Source organism: Girardinichthys multiradiatus, chromosome 15, assembly GCF_021462225.1.
Source record: "Girardinichthys multiradiatus isolate DD_20200921_A chromosome 15, DD_fGirMul_XY1, whole genome shotgun sequence".
Lineage (NCBI taxonomy): Eukaryota > Metazoa > Chordata > Actinopteri > Cyprinodontiformes > Goodeidae > Girardinichthys > Girardinichthys multiradiatus.
In genome coordinates this window covers 7,783,378-7,800,901 of record NC_061808.1, presented here as the reverse complement: position 1 = coordinate 7,800,901, position 17,524 = coordinate 7,783,378, and the positions used below count along the sequence as shown (strand labels likewise).

General features: G+C 43.6%; 1 protein-coding gene across 5 annotated transcripts in view; it reads left to right on the top strand.

Annotated features, from left to right (window-relative positions):
- dtnba (dystrobrevin, beta a) overlaps window positions 1–17,524 on the top strand; it is a 50,422-nt gene that overhangs the window by 6,204 nt on the left and 26,694 nt on the right. For 3 of the 5 annotated variants that reach the window (XM_047387248.1, XM_047387244.1, XM_047387249.1), the window contains exons 2-8: window positions 7,989–8,046; window positions 14,484–14,566; window positions 14,745–14,825; window positions 14,955–15,168; window positions 15,250–15,335; window positions 16,892–17,046; window positions 17,227–17,326. In XM_047387248.1, the coding sequence (XP_047243204.1) occupies window positions 14,485–14,566; window positions 14,745–14,825; window positions 14,955–15,168; window positions 15,250–15,335; window positions 16,892–17,046; window positions 17,227–17,326 (718 nt within the window). In that variant the 5' untranslated portion in view covers window positions 7,989–8,046; window position 14,484. Of the gene's footprint in view, window positions 1–169; window positions 354–7,988; window positions 8,047–14,483; window positions 14,567–14,744; window positions 14,826–14,954; window positions 15,169–15,249; window positions 15,336–16,891; window positions 17,047–17,226; window positions 17,327–17,524 lie in introns of those variants that run through there. The other 2 variants (XM_047387247.1, XM_047387245.1) reach the window with 2 other exon arrangements.

Genomic DNA, 17,524 nt, shown 5'->3' with positions numbered 1-17,524 from the left:
TTAACACACACTCGCTCAGTGGTCTGGCCCCTGTCGGTGCAGAGGATGACAACCGTGGACAGCTGCAAGCGATATTTTGGTCATGTGGTCTTTAAGTTGTGTGTAGTAAACACCCTCTTACCCTCTTTAGTACCCCCTCGTCTAATAGTCGCCCTTTTCTGTGCCTTAGGTTTGCTTCTTTAATTTGCCAAAGGAACTTTTGAGCTGCTTGGTTCACCGTCAGAACACGGCGAGTCCACTCTGGTTGACGTTTTGCTTGCAGAGTCAAGGGTGTAGTGCGTTTGTTTTAGCCTGAGAGTAGCTGGGATTTGGCTCTGCTTGTTAGTAAAACAGGAAAACAAGAGAAACCTTCTGTAAGTATGGTTTGTGTTTTTTTTTCAGGTCCATTTGTCTTGCTCAGGTCCGGGTCTGCATGTTTAATCACTGGGAAGTGTGTGTGTTGGGTGTTTTTAAACAGGTGCACTGGTTGGGTGGTCTGCTCTGATGTAACGCTTACTTTTAATAGCCTCAAAGCTACTACAGTCAGGAAAACTACTGCATGTTTTTATTGTTACATAATTATTTTAATGTGCTACAAAACACATTTTCAAATGGAAATGGTGCGTTTGAGGGCCACTAGGCAGGGAAATAAGCAAATTTACAATCACTTATTTTATAGATGGTCTTGCGTAACTCACAGCTGGGACACTTGGACTGATTTAAAATATTAAATTATGACGATAAAGAACTGTTCTGAAAAGAGGTTGCAACATTTGCAGGTTGAATCAATTTATAATATAATTGTAGGTTGATTTAATCAGGAAACGTTTCATCTTAGGTTTAGGTTGCTAAGCAGGAGAGTACCCAGGGTGTTTAATGGCAAACTGAGCTGAGAAGTGATAATAAAAATAATTAGTTATTGGTACAATGCAATGAAAAGATATTTGGTGGCTTACACATTTTTTTTAACCTATTTTTACAATTTTTTTCCCCACCGTAGCTTCTGATCAACAAAATAATTGAACGTCACCCAAATGTAACTTGAATAAATACAAAAAGCGGTTTACAAATGACAATTTCATTGTAACAAACTAACCTGGCCGTATGTGACAAAATAATTGTTGGCCTCGTTAAATCCCAGTGGAATTAAGAAATCACATTAACGCTGAACTTTTTGTTTTGTAAAAGACAACAAAATTAGTACATCTGAAAGCGCTGAGAGATGTTTACTCTTCAGTCCAGCGTCTAGGTTGTTATCATCTGTGGCTGTTGAGGTTTTGATGCTGACAAGAACATCATGTTCTTAGCATCTTCAACACCTAACACCAAGACGCTAAGAAACCATTTATCTGTTTTTATTCCCTTTAATTTAAATCTGCGATGTTGTCTGACATAAAATGCATCGGAGGAGTTCTGATGGTTGCGGTTGAAACTGTGAGATAGATTTAAGTTTTGTTTTTTTGGTATCTGGCAGCTGCTTAGTATTTACTTCATTTTCTTATTTCCAGCAGAGCATCTCCATAGGTAAAACAAAAAACCCTGGGCAGGTCATATTCCTTTGCTTCTAACGCTCATTGCACATGCCTTGTAAAATGTCCTACTTATTTTGAGATAATTTGTCACGGTTCTGTCACGGTTAACTTGGAATTGGACCTCAGAATGCAGACGAGCAGGCAGCGTGATGGTAAGTGAAAAAGATTTAATAACAAAAACTCACTCACTACAGGAGGCAGGAACAAAACAAATGGGCAAGCAAGACAGGCATGGCATGATCAAAAAAACAAGACTTGGTTTTAGGACAAGACATGAGCATGAGAGTGAAAGATGTTTCCGCAAAGACTAAACAGAACAGCTGTGAATATATGGCGTGAAAACCAGGTTGAGCAAGGAGACAGATTTACTTGAAGCAGGTGAACTGAATAAACTTAATTAACAGAACAAAACATGACTGGAGCAAAACAGACTCTTGAACACAAACTAGAAAAACATGAAGCAAAAGCATAACCAGATCCGAAAACCAAACTTGACAAACCATGAACAAGATGACAAAACAAAAAGCATGAGTCAAAACCTTAACTGTGAAAAACATAAGAAGAAACCCGAAACCAAACACCAAACAACCCTACATCATGACAGAACCCCGCCCCTTAAGGGCGGATACCAGACGCCCACAACAGTCCAAACAAAAAGAAAACAACCCGACCAGGGCGGGCGGTGGGGGTCTCGGTAGGAGGGCCAGAAACAAAAACAACCCAACCAGGGCGGGCGGTGGGGGCCTTGGTAGGAGGGCCAAAAACAAAAACAGAGTTCATGCGGGCGACCAGGAGGTCGTCCCGAGCAGGCACAGAGTTCAGGCGGGCGACCAGGCCTGCACCAAAGACGTGGAGGCCGACTGAGCAGAGTAGAGGACATCCCAGACACTCTGTGGAACTCCAGAGGCGCAGAGCCTGGCGAACCCTCAGAGGCTGAAGCAGAGCCTGGCGAACCCTCAGAGGCGGAAGCAGAGCCTGGCGAACCGTCAGAGGCTGAAGCAGAGCCTGGCGAACCCTCAGAGGCTGAAGCAGAGCCTGGCGAACCCTCAGAGGCTGAAGCAGAGCCTGGCGAACCCTCAGAGGCTGAAGCAGAGCCTGGCGAACCCCCAGAGGCTGAAGCAGAGCCTGGCGAACCCTCAGAGGCTGAAGCAGAGCCTGGCGAACCCTCAGAGGCTGAAGCAGAGCCTGGCGAACCCTCAGAGGCTGAAGCAGAGCCTGGCAAAACCTCAGCTCTGGGTTCAAAATCCAGAACGAGGACAAAACATTCCTTAAACTCCTGCAGACTAGGAACAGGAGCTGAGGCGTCGATGGGATCCTCCGTGACGTGAGCAGGAGCTGAGGCGTCGGCCGGACCCTCAGTGACGTGAGCAGGAGCTGAGGCGTCGGCCGGACCCTCCGTGACGTGAGCATGAGCTGAGGCGTCGGCGAGACCCTCCGTGACGTGAGCAGGAGCTGAGGCGTCCGCCGGACCCTCCGTGATGTGAGCAGGAGCTGAGGCGTCGGCCGGACCCTCCGTGACGTGAGCAGGAGCTGAGGCGTCGGCCGGACCCTCCGTGACGTGAGCAGGAGCTGAGGCGTCGGCCGGACCCTCGGTGACTATAAACAGTGTTGGCGACGCACTGCTTCCCCCTCCTGAGGTGCCGGACGGTTTGCCAGAATCGCTTCGAGGCCAACCGGTAGTCCTTCTCCATGGCCTCACCGAACTCCTCCCAGGCCCAGGTTTTTGCCTCTGCCACAGCCAGGGCCGCAGCACGCTTGGCCTCACGGTACCCGTCAGCTGCCTCAGGAGTCTCACAAGCCAACCACAGCCGATAGGACTCCTTCTTCAGCTTGACAGCATCCCTTAATGCCGGTGTCCACCACCGGGTTCTGGGATTGCCGCTGCGACAGGTACCGTAGACCTTACGGCCGCTGCTACGGGCAGCAGCATCGACAATAGATGCGGAGAACATGGTCCACTCAGACTCTATGTCTCCAACATCTCCCGGGATCTGGTCAAAGCTCTCCCGGAGGTGGGAGTTGAATACATCCCTGGCTGAGGGCTACGCCAGGCGTTCCCAGCAGACCCTCACTATGCCCTTGGGCCTGCCAAGTCTGTCCGGCTTTCTCCTCCTCCAGCGGATCCAACTCACCACCAGGTGGTGATCAGTGGACAGCTCAGCCCCTCTCTTCACCCGAGTGTCCAAAACATGCGGCCGAAGGTCTGATGATACGACAACAAAGTCGATCATCGACCTCCTGCCTAGGGTGTCCTGGTGCCAAGTGCACTAATGGAGACCCTTATGTTTGAACATGGTGTTCATTATGGACAATCCGTGACTAGCACAAAAGTCCAATAACAAAACACCACTCAGATTCAGATCGGGGAGGCCATTTCTCCCGATCACGCCTCTCCAGGTGTCGCTGTCGTTTCCCACGTGATGGAGAGCTGGCTTTAAGAAAAGTCAACTTTGCACGAGATGGCTGAGCTGGGGGGCAACAAGCAAACCCACACCAGCCTGCCACCTCTCCCCGTGGGCCACTCCAGAGTAGAAGAGAGTCCAACCTCTCTCAAGGAGATGGGTTCCAGAGCCCACGCTGTGCGTGGAGGTGAGCCCGACTATTTCTAGTCAATATCTCTCGACCTCCCGCACAAGCTCAGGCTCCTTCCCCCCCAGCGAAGTGACATTCCACGTCTCTAGAGCCAGCCTAAGCATCCGGGGATTGGGCCGCTGAGGTCTCCACCTTCGTCCGCCACCCAATCCTCTTTGCAACGGTCCCTCATGGTTCCCCCTGCAGGTGGTGGGCCCACTGGGGGATGGCCTCGCGTCTCTCATTCGGGCTTGGCCCGGCCGGGTCCCGCGAGGAGCAACCTGGCCACCAGGCGCTCTCTGGCGAGTCCTGACCCCAGGCCTGGCTCCAGGGTGGGACCCCGGCTCTGCCGTAGTGGGCGACATCACGTCACCCAATTCGGTCCCAACATAAGGATTTAATAAGATTTTAGCACCAACCACAGGAGAAATTCAAACAAATTTATGGTCGGTGTTAGAGAAGGGCTTTTCAGCCAGTCACCAGAGATAAAATGTCCAAAATGTTCTAGAATTGCGCAGCTCAAGGTGGCAGCAATTTGATTCTGATTTATTCTTTTTTGGGAACTATTCCTCTTGTGGTGGATACAGTTGATTTTTTTTTTTGGACAACTGTCCTCTCCGGTGTCAGATGCTGTGCAGCTTGGAGGTTTTTTCCTAATACTTTTTTTTATTGGACATTTGTTATGATGCATTGCCATGGCAGCGGGATTGTTTCTTACAACCAGGAGCAGCTGATTAATATCTCAAAAGCTCAAATAATACTTCAACTACAACCCCAAATCCCTGATGAGTTGAAAAGGAGACGCCGTGGATGCAGAGCAGGAGCTAAGAGAAGAGAGAGAAGGAGGAAGTTCAAACCATCTCTTCCGTCGATTATGATGGGCAATGTGAGATCGTTGGGAAACAAGTTGGATGAACTCCAAGCCCTACAAAGGATCCAGCCAGAGTACCGGGCATGCAGTATTATGTGTTTTACTGAGACATGGCTGCAGGATCATATCCCCAACTCCAGCGTCTCTCTGCCGGGCATTTTAACCATACGAGCAGACCGAAATTTAAAGAGAAGCGGCACATGTAAAGGAGGTGGACTGGCAGTATTGTGAACAACAGATGGTGTAATCCAGGACATGTAACTGTGAAGTGTCATCTCTGCAGTCCAGATATTGAACTGTTGGCAGTAAGTTTTCGTCCATATTATTTACCCAGAGAGTTCACCAGTGTTATTTTGGCAACAGTTTACGTTCCACCTTCCGCTGTTGCCGACACTGCATGTGATGCCATCAGCTCAGTTGTTGCTAAGCTACAGACACAAAACCCCAATGCTTTTGTGGCAATTTCTGGTGATTTTAACCATGCTTCACTCTCTGCTACTCTTCCAACGTTTTAACAGTTTGTCAACTGCTCTACCAGAGAAAACAAAACATTGGATTTGTTTTATGCAAATGTCAAGGACTCATACATCTCTACAGCAAGACCTCCTCTGGGCAAATCAGATCACAATCTTGTTTTTCTCTGCTCGAAATATAAGCCCCTTGTTCAGAGGCAACCTGTGATAAAGAGGACTGTGAGAAAACGGTCACAGGAAGCTGAAGAAGCTCTGCAAGGTTGCTTTGAGGCTACAGACTGGGATGCACTGTGCCAGCCACATGGAGAGGACATCAATGCCATGACTGAGTGTGTAACCGACTATATAAACTTCTGTGTGGATAACATCATCCCCACCAGAACCGTGAGATGCTTCCCCAATAACAAGCCTTGGATCACCAGTGACCTGAAGGACCTGCTTAACAAGAAAAAAAGAGCCTTCAGAGAGGGAGACAGATAATTATTGAGGAGTATACAGAAGCAACTTAAAGTTAAGATAAGAGACAGCAAGGAGGTGTACAAGAAGAAGCTGGAGAGCAAGCTCCAGCAAAACAATATCAGAGATGTGTGGACAGGGATGAAGATCACGGGCTTCAGGCAGAGGGATGATCGGACCGATGAAGGTCTGGACAAAGCCAATGAACTGAACACATTCTTCAATAGGTTCACTTCAGAAACAAGCTTCGCATCCTCCTCTCCTGCTCACAGCCAAACAGACATTCCACCCTCCTTTGACCCACAGGACCCACAGCTGTCCAGTAACACCTCACATTTTTTATCTTCCACCTCAGCCCTAGACCCTTCTGCTTCTACATGTTTGCCTTCAACCATATGAGAAGATGCTGATGCTTCCTTTGCTTCCCCCTTCCACCTGTGTGTCTCAAGAAGTCAAGTGAAGATGCAACTGGAAAGACTGAATCGGAATAAGGCTGCAGGTCCAGATCATGTCAGCCCTAGAGTCCTGAAGGCCTGTGCAGAGCAGCTCTGTGGGATTCTGCAGCACCTCTTCAACCTTAGCCTGGCCCAGAAGAAGGTTCCGGTGTTGTGGAAGACCTCCTGTCTTGTTCCGGTACCAAAGAAAACTCACTCATCAGTCCTCAATGACTATAGACCTGTTGCCCTGACATCCCACATTATGAAGGTCCTAGAGAGACTCCTGTTGGCCCACCTGAGTAAGCAAACAGTAAACCATCAGGACCCCCTTCAGTTTGCTTATCGCTGTGGAGTTGGAGTTGAAGATGCCATCATACACCTGCTTCAACAAACCCACTGTCATCTGGACAAAGCCAGTAGCACTGTGAGGATCATGTTCTTTGATTTCTCCAGTGCATTTAACACAATCCAACCTGATTTGCTTTGTCAGAAACTCCAGAAGACTCAGGTGGAGGCCTCAACAATCTCCTGGATCAAAGGCTACCTGACAAACAGACCACAGTTTGTGAGACTGAAGGGTTATGAGTCTAACTAGGTAGTCAGCAGCACAGGAGCACCACAGGGGACTGTACTCTCACCATTCCTTTTCACTCTGTACACCTCAGACTTCCAGTACAAGACAAACTCCTGTCATCTGCAGAAATACTCGGATGATTCTTCAGTCGTGGGGTGGATCAAAGTTGGGCAAGAAGCTGAGTACAGGAAGGTGGTGGACCGCTTTGTGGCATGGTGTGGAAACAATAATCTCATTTTGAACGTGACTAAAACAAAGGAGATGATTGTAGATTTTAAGAGAAACAGGAATAAGTCAAAAACTATTTCTATCATGGGAGAAGAAGTGGAGGTGGTGGAGGAGTATAAATACCTCGGTGTTCACCTGGACAACAGACTAGAGTGGAGATGTAACTGTGAAGCCATCTACAAGAAGGGACAGAGCAGACTGTACTTCTTGAGGAAGCTTAGGTCCTTTGGTGTTTGCAGCAAGATGCTGCATATCTTCTACAAGTCTGTTGTGGAAAGTGTAATCTCTTCTGCTATCATCTGCTGGGGAAGCAGCATCAGAGCCAGGGACTTAAAAAAGCTCAACAAGCTGAGAAAGAAGGCCGGCTCTGTTCTGGGGACTCCTCTGGAACCTCTGGAGATCATTGTGGAAAGACGGATTCTTCATAAAATGAAGAACATTATGGAGAACCCTGAGCATCCTCTTCATGAGACTGTCCTACAACAACAGAGTGTCTTGAGTCAGAGGCTTCTTCAGATCTGCTGTAAGAAAGACCGCTACAGGAGATCCTTCCTGCCCACAGCAATCAGCATCTACAACGGCTCTTTGAAGAAACCTTTATAATGAACTACAACAACATTTAATTTCTCTTTGGGATTAATAAAGTATTTTTGAATTGAATTGACTTGAATTAAAAATGTTACGACCCTCTTAAAGATTTTTTAGCTTCAAATGATGATGATGATGATGATGATGTGGTGCTCTAACAATCCTGAGTGTGTTTCCTGTCTGCTGTGTTTGTGTGTGTCCCCAAATAACCTCTGACAATTATCATTATTGTCTACATGCTAAAAAGACCTTTTTCTTCTCTTTCTGTCTCTCTGCTAGACGTCCTTCATTGAAGACCCCCCCCCTGCAGTCCTGCGTGACCTCCTGACCCTGAGAGGTGTGACCACACGCACACTCATATACACAGTAACTACACAGGCAAGCAGAGACACTGTTGATTAGGAAAAATAAAGCATGCTGCTCTCATTCTTTCCAAATTTGGTTCATGATTTAGTCAACGTTGAGCTGGAAACCAGTCCCTGTGTTTAATCTGTTTAATTTGGACCTCTTTGTTTTTAAGCTGAGCAAATGTCATCCATAATAAAACACCATGGTGTGAATCACCAGCCATGGTGTGAATCACCAGCCATACAGGGACCGAAAGGCAACACATGCAGTCTGCAGAGCTGTAAATACTTGACTTCTCCACATCATTGATGTGATCAACATTATAGCCAAACACTGTGTTGCAAACATGTCATTTATTATCATTTCTTTGCTCCCATTAGTTTCAAGAGACAAAACTGTGCTACATTAATGTTAACAAAATGCATAGGTTGAACCGGAGGTAAAAGTTGCTTAGAAACGTAATATCCAGATTCTAACCGGAGCAAGAACATATTTACAGACAAAGAAGGTTTTTCGTCTTAAATGCAAAATTTATATATTTTTGCACAATTTTGGCCTAATTACTGCTCTGAATGGGTTGTTCTTTTACAGTCTGTATACTCCAGTTAAAAATTATTCGATTACTAAATTAGTTGAAGAATATTCCAATAATCGATTAATCAGAATAAATATTTCAACCTTAATTACTAATTATTTAACAATTGAGTTGTTGCTTTAAATTTGTTTGGTCCCATGCTGATGGTATTAATTCCTTTTGTCAATAATTCAGAATCATTATTTAAGATATTTTTATTTAATCCAGAATAAACTCAGTTCATTTGGTTTTAAAGTACATTAATTAAACTATTTGGATTTGATTTGCCGCTGGACTGGCAGACCGGGGTGGTGGTCCCCCTTCGTAAGAAGGGTGACCGGAGGGTGTGTTCCAACTACAGGGGGATCACACTCCTCAGCCTCCCTGGTAAGGCCTACGCCAGGGTATTGGAAAGGAGAGTCCGGCCGATAGTCGAACCTTGGCTTCAGGAGGAGCAGTGTGGTTTTCGTCCCGGCCGTGGAACACTGGACCAGCTCTATACCCTCTACAGGGTACTCGAGGGTTAGTGGGAGTTTGCCCAACCGGTCCACATGTGTTTTGTAGACCTGGAGAAAGCATTCAACTGTGTCCCTCATGATGCCCTGTGGGGGGTGCTCCAGGAGTATGGAATCGGTCACTCTTTATTAGGGGCCTTCCGGTCTCTGTACAAGCAGAGCAGGAGTTTGGTTCGCATTGCCGGCACTAAGTCGGACCTGTTCCTGGTGCATGTTGGACTCCAGCAGGGCTGCCCTTTGTCACCGGTCCTGTTCATAACTTTTATGGACAGGATTTCTAGACGCGGCCGCAGGGGGTCTGGTTTGGGGACCAGTGGATTTCGTCTCTTCTTTTTGCAGATGACGTGGTTCTGTGGGCCCCCTCTAGCCAAGACCTACAGCATGCGCTGGGGCGGTTCGCAGCCGAGTGTGAAGCGGCAGGGATGAAAATTAGCTCCTCCAAGTCCGAGGCCATGGTTCTTGACCGGAAAAGGGTGGCTTGTCCTCTTCAGGTTGGAGGGGAGTTCCTGCCTCAAGTGGAGGAGTTTAAGTATCTTACGGTCTTGTTCACGAGTGGGGGAAAAATGGAGCGGGAGATCGACAGACGGATCGGTGCGGCTGCTGCAGTAATGGGGACCCTGTGCCGGTCCATTGTGGTGAAGACAGAGCTGAGCAGAAAAGTGAAGCTCTTGATTTACCGGTTGGTCTACGTTCCTACCCTCACCTATGGCCATGAACTTTGGGTCATGACCGAAAGAACGAGATCCCGGACACAAGCGGCTGAAATGAGCTTCCCCCGTAGGGTGGCCGGGCACTCCCTTAGAGATAGGGTGAGGAGCTCAGCCATCCGGGAGGGGCTCGGAGTAGAGCCGCTGCTCCTCCACATCGAGAGAAGCCAGTTGAGGTGGCTTGGGCATCTATACCAGATACCTCCTGGACGCCTTCCTCGGGAGGTGTTCCAGGCACGTCCCACCGGGAGGAGGCCCAGGGGACGGCCCAGGACACGCTGGAGGGACTATGTCTCTCGGCTGGCCTGGGAATGCCTTGGGCTCCCCCAGGAGGAGCTGGAGGAGGTGTCTGGGGAAAGGGATGTCTGGGCGTCTCTGCTGAGTCTGCTGCGCCCGCGACCCGGTCCCGGATAAACCGGAAGACGACAAGTACGAAGATTTGATTTAGCTAACCTTGTGTTTTAGTTATTTCTCCTGCAGAATGTTGTTGTTTAAAACTAGTAGCTTAAGTAGCATTTACTTTAAGAAAAGTCAACTTTGCTAAAATCTCTTTAGCAAATTCATAGCTAATGGTTTTCGTATAATCCGTCCAATTTTTTAAAATTTCAAAAGTAAGAGAATCTAAATTAACTTTGGGAAAAAGATACTGAAGTTGAGCTTTATTTCCTACATGCAAAACGCCATGTGTAGTGGGAGACCAACACACAGTGAAACATGGTGGTGGCAGTATCATGGTGTAGATATGCCTTTCTTCAGCACCTGAAATCCTGGAAGGTTGAAGACACCACACCAAATAAGCAGCCAGAGCTGCAGCTGTATGGTTGAGATCAAAGTCTGTGTCAAGCAAAACATTTCAACAGGTCTAAAACAGAAATACTAAGATTAACGACTTTAAAGTTTGTATTTTACTTGTTCAATTGTGATAGAAGCAGCTTGTAGTTTTACAGTAACCCAATGGCTCACCACATGTATTGTAACTCTGCATGTCAGGTGAAGTTTGGTCAACCAGGATTCGATTCCTGTGGCCAGCTTTGACCCGGTGATTGGAAAAACGACAGCCGAGCCTATTCCAGCCCTCTGACATAGTTGTGAGAGAGTAATTGTACCTTTTAGTGATTTAAAGCTTTCACAGCTAAAATAGGAAACAGATCTCACGGGCCAAATGTTCTCCCATGCCAGCTTTACTCACCCTCAGACAGGCAAGGACAGACAGACAGGGAGTAGTTATCACCAAGGCTCAGCTGGAAATAACAGCTTGCACACCGTGGGAGACCAGCGTGGTAACTGGTGAGCTGTTGGGAGCAGTCACAGCCCTATTTTTGGCTCACGTATGTGTCCAGTACGAATGAGATCATAAAACTTGTCATTGACGTCCATCCACCCAGATTGATTTGTAAATTTGTATAGAAAACAGCTAAAATATATATATTTTAGATTCTTAATTTTAAAATATTCTAAAGTAACTCAACCCTTCTTTCTGAGCCACACACGTTAAATATCACACTGAATGAGCATTTGAGATTTGGAGGGAAAAATCTAAAATTGTCTTTCCCTCCAATCATCTTCCAACTGGGCCTTTAATCGTGCTGCATTCTCCTTGCCTTTAGGAGTTTCACAGACGGGTTGTATTATTTTGTCTTATGCGCAGCAATCTACTTTCTGATCAGAACAGCTTACTCCATGTAAATTAGCTGCTCAGGGTTGAAGACGCAGAAGAAAAACATTTGTCTTGTCAGGGTACTTCACATAGTTTGGATGTTACAGGGAGAAGCTTAATGAATAATGATAGCACAGAACCACTGGTATTTAATGGGAAAAACTCACCAGAAACATGCTCTGACAGAATAGTTGTTTTGTTTCCCAAGTATTTACGTTCCTCTATGTTAAATTTTTTAACAATTAGAGCTTATTCCTAATCCGCAGACATTGCAATGAGACACCTAATGTCCCAAACAGCATTCCTACTATCTTAACAAAACTGTATCAGCTGCTTCTTTTACATCTGTTGGCTAAACTACTGCATGTGTTTATGTGTAAAATAAGGCTAACTACACACTCAGTGTTTTATCATAATGAAACTACCCACATGGTCTGCAGGAAAACCTGCTGATTAGTTTTTTATTTTGTGTGAAACTTTCTTATTCTACCACATCCTCTGTCTTTAAAACCCTCCATATTTAGGGCAACAACTTTTGTCGTGCCAAATAATCTTAATCCTACAAAGGGCGAGCTTTGAAGAATATTTGTGCATTGAGTTACTGTGATAGTTTTTGTCCCCATACAAATTTCCTTTATTTTGCTTTTTTGTCACACTTAAATATGAGATCGTCACACAAAACTTATTATCAGAAAAAGTAAGGTAAAACAAAATGCAATTTTCAACCGACAACGTCATTTATTAAGGGAAAAGCCTATTCAATCCAACCTAGTCCTATGCAGAAGAATATTAGTCAGCAAGAGGACTCGGACTAAGACTCTTAATGCAACATGTCAATAAATAGTTTAGTTTTTATGGGAAAAACTCCACTGCAATTCATAGTCCACCACAGAAGAAGTGATTATGTCACTGAATTGTCTTTGGTCTGTTTTTATGTGGAATTTTCAGTGCTATTATCTAAACGTTTGAATAATTCAGACAAATCTTAAGTTTTGAATTTGCTTCTGTTAGTACTAGTAACAATAAATAAAAAAATGAATTGTGACCTGTTCATGGCAGGATGCTTTTCAATCTAGATCTTCGTGAACCGATCGCTCCCAGCATGGCAGGAAGTATTTGCCACCTTGTGGCTTCCAGAACATACTAAGCATCTATCGCTCCAGATCTGGGGCTTTAACTTCTGATGGCTAAAGTTGATCAAGTATAGGAAATCTGTAATTCTGTAGGTCGGGTTTGTTTAGTTTGTTACTGTTAAATCAGTTGGTCATGCTCGCCTAAAAAAAACAACAGTTTAATAATGTGTGAGAATGAGCGTAATTCTAAGGAAGTGAGAATAAGTGAAATGAGGATTCCTTCTTTTGTCTGGATGAAGCACAAAGTCTCCTGGGAAGCCTTCAAATCCTCTCTGGAATGTGCGTGAGTGAGGTGGGGGTTGACTTGTCACCACATTTGTACAAAGAATGCAAATATTTGTGTGCAACTGTCTTTTCACTAATGTATTTATGGTAACTTTCCTTTTCTTTCTTCAGTTGAACTTTATGTTTATTAATCATTTTCTCACACTTTTTCTTGTGCTCTGTCTTTCTTTCTTTTCTCTAATCCTTGTTGTTATTGTCCTTCTCTCTGATTGTCAGAATAACAGCCTGAAAACTGCATTTCTTCAGCTGCTCTTGTTAATGTGTTTATTTGCTGAGCACTCAGCCTGGTTTTCTTTTCAGTCTGTTTGCCCGAGTCTGTCTTAAAATAAGAAATAAGTAGTTACCGTACATTTACAGTACAGTAAATTAATCTGACCTCTTTATGTTATGGGCGTAAGTTTAACTAAATTATGTTGACACAATCTGCAGACCAGTCTGCCCAGTTAGCCTGGTTAGACCTGGAATAGCCAGTACCTCTTAACAGTATTTCTACTTAGTTTGGTAAAGTTTAGAAAATTATTGAATTTTAATTTTTAATTAGTGTCTGTCTGTCTGTCTGTCTGTCTGTCTGTATATCTGTCTGTCTGTCTGTCTGTATATCTGTCTGTCTGTCTGTCTGTATATCTGTCTGTCTGTCTGTCTGTCTGTATATCTGTCTGTCTGTCTGTCTGTCTGTCTGTCTGTCTGTCTGTCTGTCTGTCTGTCTGTCTGTCTGTCTGTCTGTCTGTCCGTCCGTCTGTATATCTGTCTGTTTGTCTGTTCTTTCTTTCACCTATCCATTCATTCGTTCTTTCATATATCCATTTATTAATTTATTCATTAATTTATGCATTTATTCATTCACACATTTATTTATTCACTCATCTATTCATTCATCTGTGCTTACATTCATTATTTCATCTGTCCATTTACTTATTCATCTTTTCATTTATTAATATATTCATAAATTTGGCTGCTAGCTTTAATTTATGTATTTAAATTGTTTAAAAAAGGACACAGAACTCTGAAAATGTAAGTCTGGAAAAGTATGTTTGACAAGGAGACACTTGTTGATGACATTTCTTGATAGATTTAAAACAATGTCTGCAATACAAAGTCTGCAGACTGTCAGAAACGTACTTTAATAAAATGACTCAAATAATCTGTATCCACTTCTATAGTATAGGAAATCTGAGTTTGCTATTATGTTTTGCAATAAACAAACCAAGGTTTCTCTAACTTCCTTTATGACAAGAACAGGCTGTAGGTACAGAAAGCCACAAAGCCCAAGCTTTAGAACTCACACTGCTAACTTTTCTTATAACATTAAAATATTAAAATAGTTTTTTTTTAAGATGAAATAGTTGATATGTGCCTTAAATGTTGGAGAGACTGCAGAAACAAACCAATCTTTGACTGTGGCCTTTTTTAAAAGGTCTTACACATTTTTCTAGTGAGGTATTAATGAAAGAATGAGTTTAGCGTTCAGATTTTTCTTCGATGTAAAAAGCGATTATTGGTTTAATGGTTATTCTGCTTCTTATTTTGTCCCCAATTGTTTTGCTTTTTTATGTAGGATGGTGATGGCGGAAGGGACCCAGAGAGACAGAGGGAGGATGGCTCCAAGAGCAGAGGGGAGACAGATCTTCGTAAAGCTTGGTCAGAATCTAGACCACAAGAATATTAACCTTTTACTATATCTATTTCTCATATGTAGTTAACATTCCCAGCATGGTTTATACAATTTAGAAAATGACAATTGTTTAAGATTGAAGAGCTAGTTTTTACTGTTCCCGATTAAACTCCAGGTGTTTCTTGGCGTCTCATATTTCCACAGGGGAAGAGGACTTTGATTCCATTCGTCTCTGTACGTACCGGACAGCCTGCAAGCTCAGATTTATACAGAAGACATGCAACTGTGAGTATCATCATTGCTCACTTGCATGATTGCAACAACACCTCATGTGACATTTTTAAGACTTGGTCACGATCTAATGAGTTTAGAAGGGGAGAGGAAGCTAATGATGTTGTATCCTCCTCCTTTCAGTGCATCTGATCGACATTTACAACGTGATCGAGGCGGTGCGCGACGCTGGGCTGAACGCAGTAGAGCTCAACGCTGGTATCTCTGTTACCAGACTGGAGAACCTGGTTTCCTCCCTGTTCAACCAGCTGAGCAAGCGCCTTCCCACCACACACATCATCAACCCGCAAGACAGCACCGTCCTCCTGGTTGAATTCATACTGGCCGCCATTGATTGGTAAACATTTTATATGAGAATCAGTATTTATTTAGCTAAATGTAAAGTTTTGCAAATTTTTCTGTGATTTTGTCATTCCAGTGAACCAGAAAGCCGTCTGACAGTTCTCTCTGTGAAGGCGATGCTCTCTATCCTGTGTGGAGGCAATCTGGTAGATAAAATGCGCTGTGGGTACCAGTCATGGTTTTACATTTTGCTCAAAGACCTCAAACATAACATAAAAATATAGAAAATACACATTTTTGATTGTGGGTGGGACTATTTTTTAGGAACCATCAAGGCACCCCAAAAATGATGCATTTGTTATTAAGTTCTGATTAAAATCAGTAATCTTACGGCAGAGGTTCGGGGGAAAAATCCTAATACACAAATAACAAATGTCTTTGATTGATCCTTATTAGCTGATACCTGACAGCTACAGTTCTGTAAAAAGTATTCACCCCTTACAGATGCCATACAGATTTTATTTGGTTATCAAACAAAGATATACAAAAAGCTAGTTTAAAAATATAATTTTATTTATTATTTAACAAAGCAAATACCAAACTGACTTGGCTCTATGTAAAAAGGTAATTGCACCCTAAAGCTAAAACCTATTTGAGTGACTCTTTATAGCAATACTGGAGTGCTTTTGAATATAAACAGCCTGTTTGAAGTCATTCCATATTGAACCAGTCAGAGATGGACAGGCTTGTCTTTGACCTCCATCCACCTTTGTCCAACTCCATAACCCGAGCGCCTTTGAGTTTAAGGTCACAGGCCTGGATGTTGTTGCGACTAGAGGGTGCTAGAGAGCAGAATTTGTTTCTCGAACAATTACAACAAGTCTTCCAAGTCCTGAGTCAGAAAGGCGGCCCCAGACCATCCCACTACCACCACCTGACTGTTGATATTATGTTCTTTTTCTAAAATGTTGTTAGTTTATGCCACATATAACGGTTCACAGATTATTATACCAAAATGTTTTGGGATCATCAAGATGTTTTTTGGAAAAGGTCCGATGTGCCTTTGTGTTCTTTTATTTAATAAGAGGTTTCGGCCTTCAAACATTCCATGAAAGCCATTTTTTGTTTAACCACGATCACTGACTGAGGCAAATAAGTGTTTTAAATGTAGTTCTGGTTTATTTTGTAACCCCTAGATGAGTCATTGATGCACTCTTGGGATATGTTTTCCAAGTATATCTCCATCTGTGGATAATGACTCTCACTGTGGTTTACTGGAGCCCCAAAGCCTTCAAAATGACTCTGTAACCCTTTCAGGCTGATAGATGTCAATGACTTTGTTTCTCATCTGTTGAAAGTTTTCAGATTGTGACATTATTTGTTGCTTTTTGAGATCTTTCACCCTACTTCATGCTGTCAGACAGGTGCCATTTAAGTTATTTCTTGATTCACCTGGGAGTAGTGAGTGGATAATCACAGTCAATTCATGACTTAACAAGAGGGTCGATTATTTTTTTCCATTGAGCCAGGGATTGGTTTTGATCACTTTTTTCCCTTAATAATTGAAGTAATTACTGGAAAAGTGCTTCCAGCATTGACTCAAATTTGTTTGCTCTAAAACATTTAAATTTGACTTTAAAAAATACTTTTTAAAACTGTAAATAGAAGTCAGATACTTCAGAAACAAGCTCTTGAGATGGAAAGATGTATTCAGATATTAACATTCATGATTGACTGGCATCTAAAGTTGCATATTAATAATATTTCTGTGTTTGTAGATATGTTTTCTCAGGTATCTGACTCCAAGGGTGTCTTAGTTCCTTCCAAGTTTGACAGTTTTTTAAGAGAGGCTCTCAAGCTGCCCACTGCTCTACATGAAGGCCCATCCTTTGGATACACACACACTGTGGCTCGCTCCTGTTTCCCACAACAGGTATACAGGCTTTATCCATCTGATTTTTGTTACGCAGAGAAACATCAGAGCTCCTAACAAACAAATATCTGCAGCTTTTTGTAGAAAATAAAAGATTGAAAACTAAATAAATAGCTGTTGATTTTGATTGGTTGTGGTATTTCTTAGCAAATTTTAATGATCTCAAATTCTTACGTGTAGAAACGGGTGATGCTCAACATGTTCCTGGACATTATAGCTGAGCCTCCTGAGTGTCTCATCTGGCTGCCTCTGATGCATCGCATGGCCAACGTGGAGAATGGTATATACACACACATATACACAATTATACACATTCACTCCCACACATCCAAACGTAGCCACATTAAATCCAAGGAACCCGGCTACAATTTGGAGATCCCTCAATGTTTGACTATTTTTCTGAGGATATTTTCTAAAATACTTTTTCTAAGCAGGATGCAAATATTTTGAATGCAGCAAATACAAAAACATTCAAATA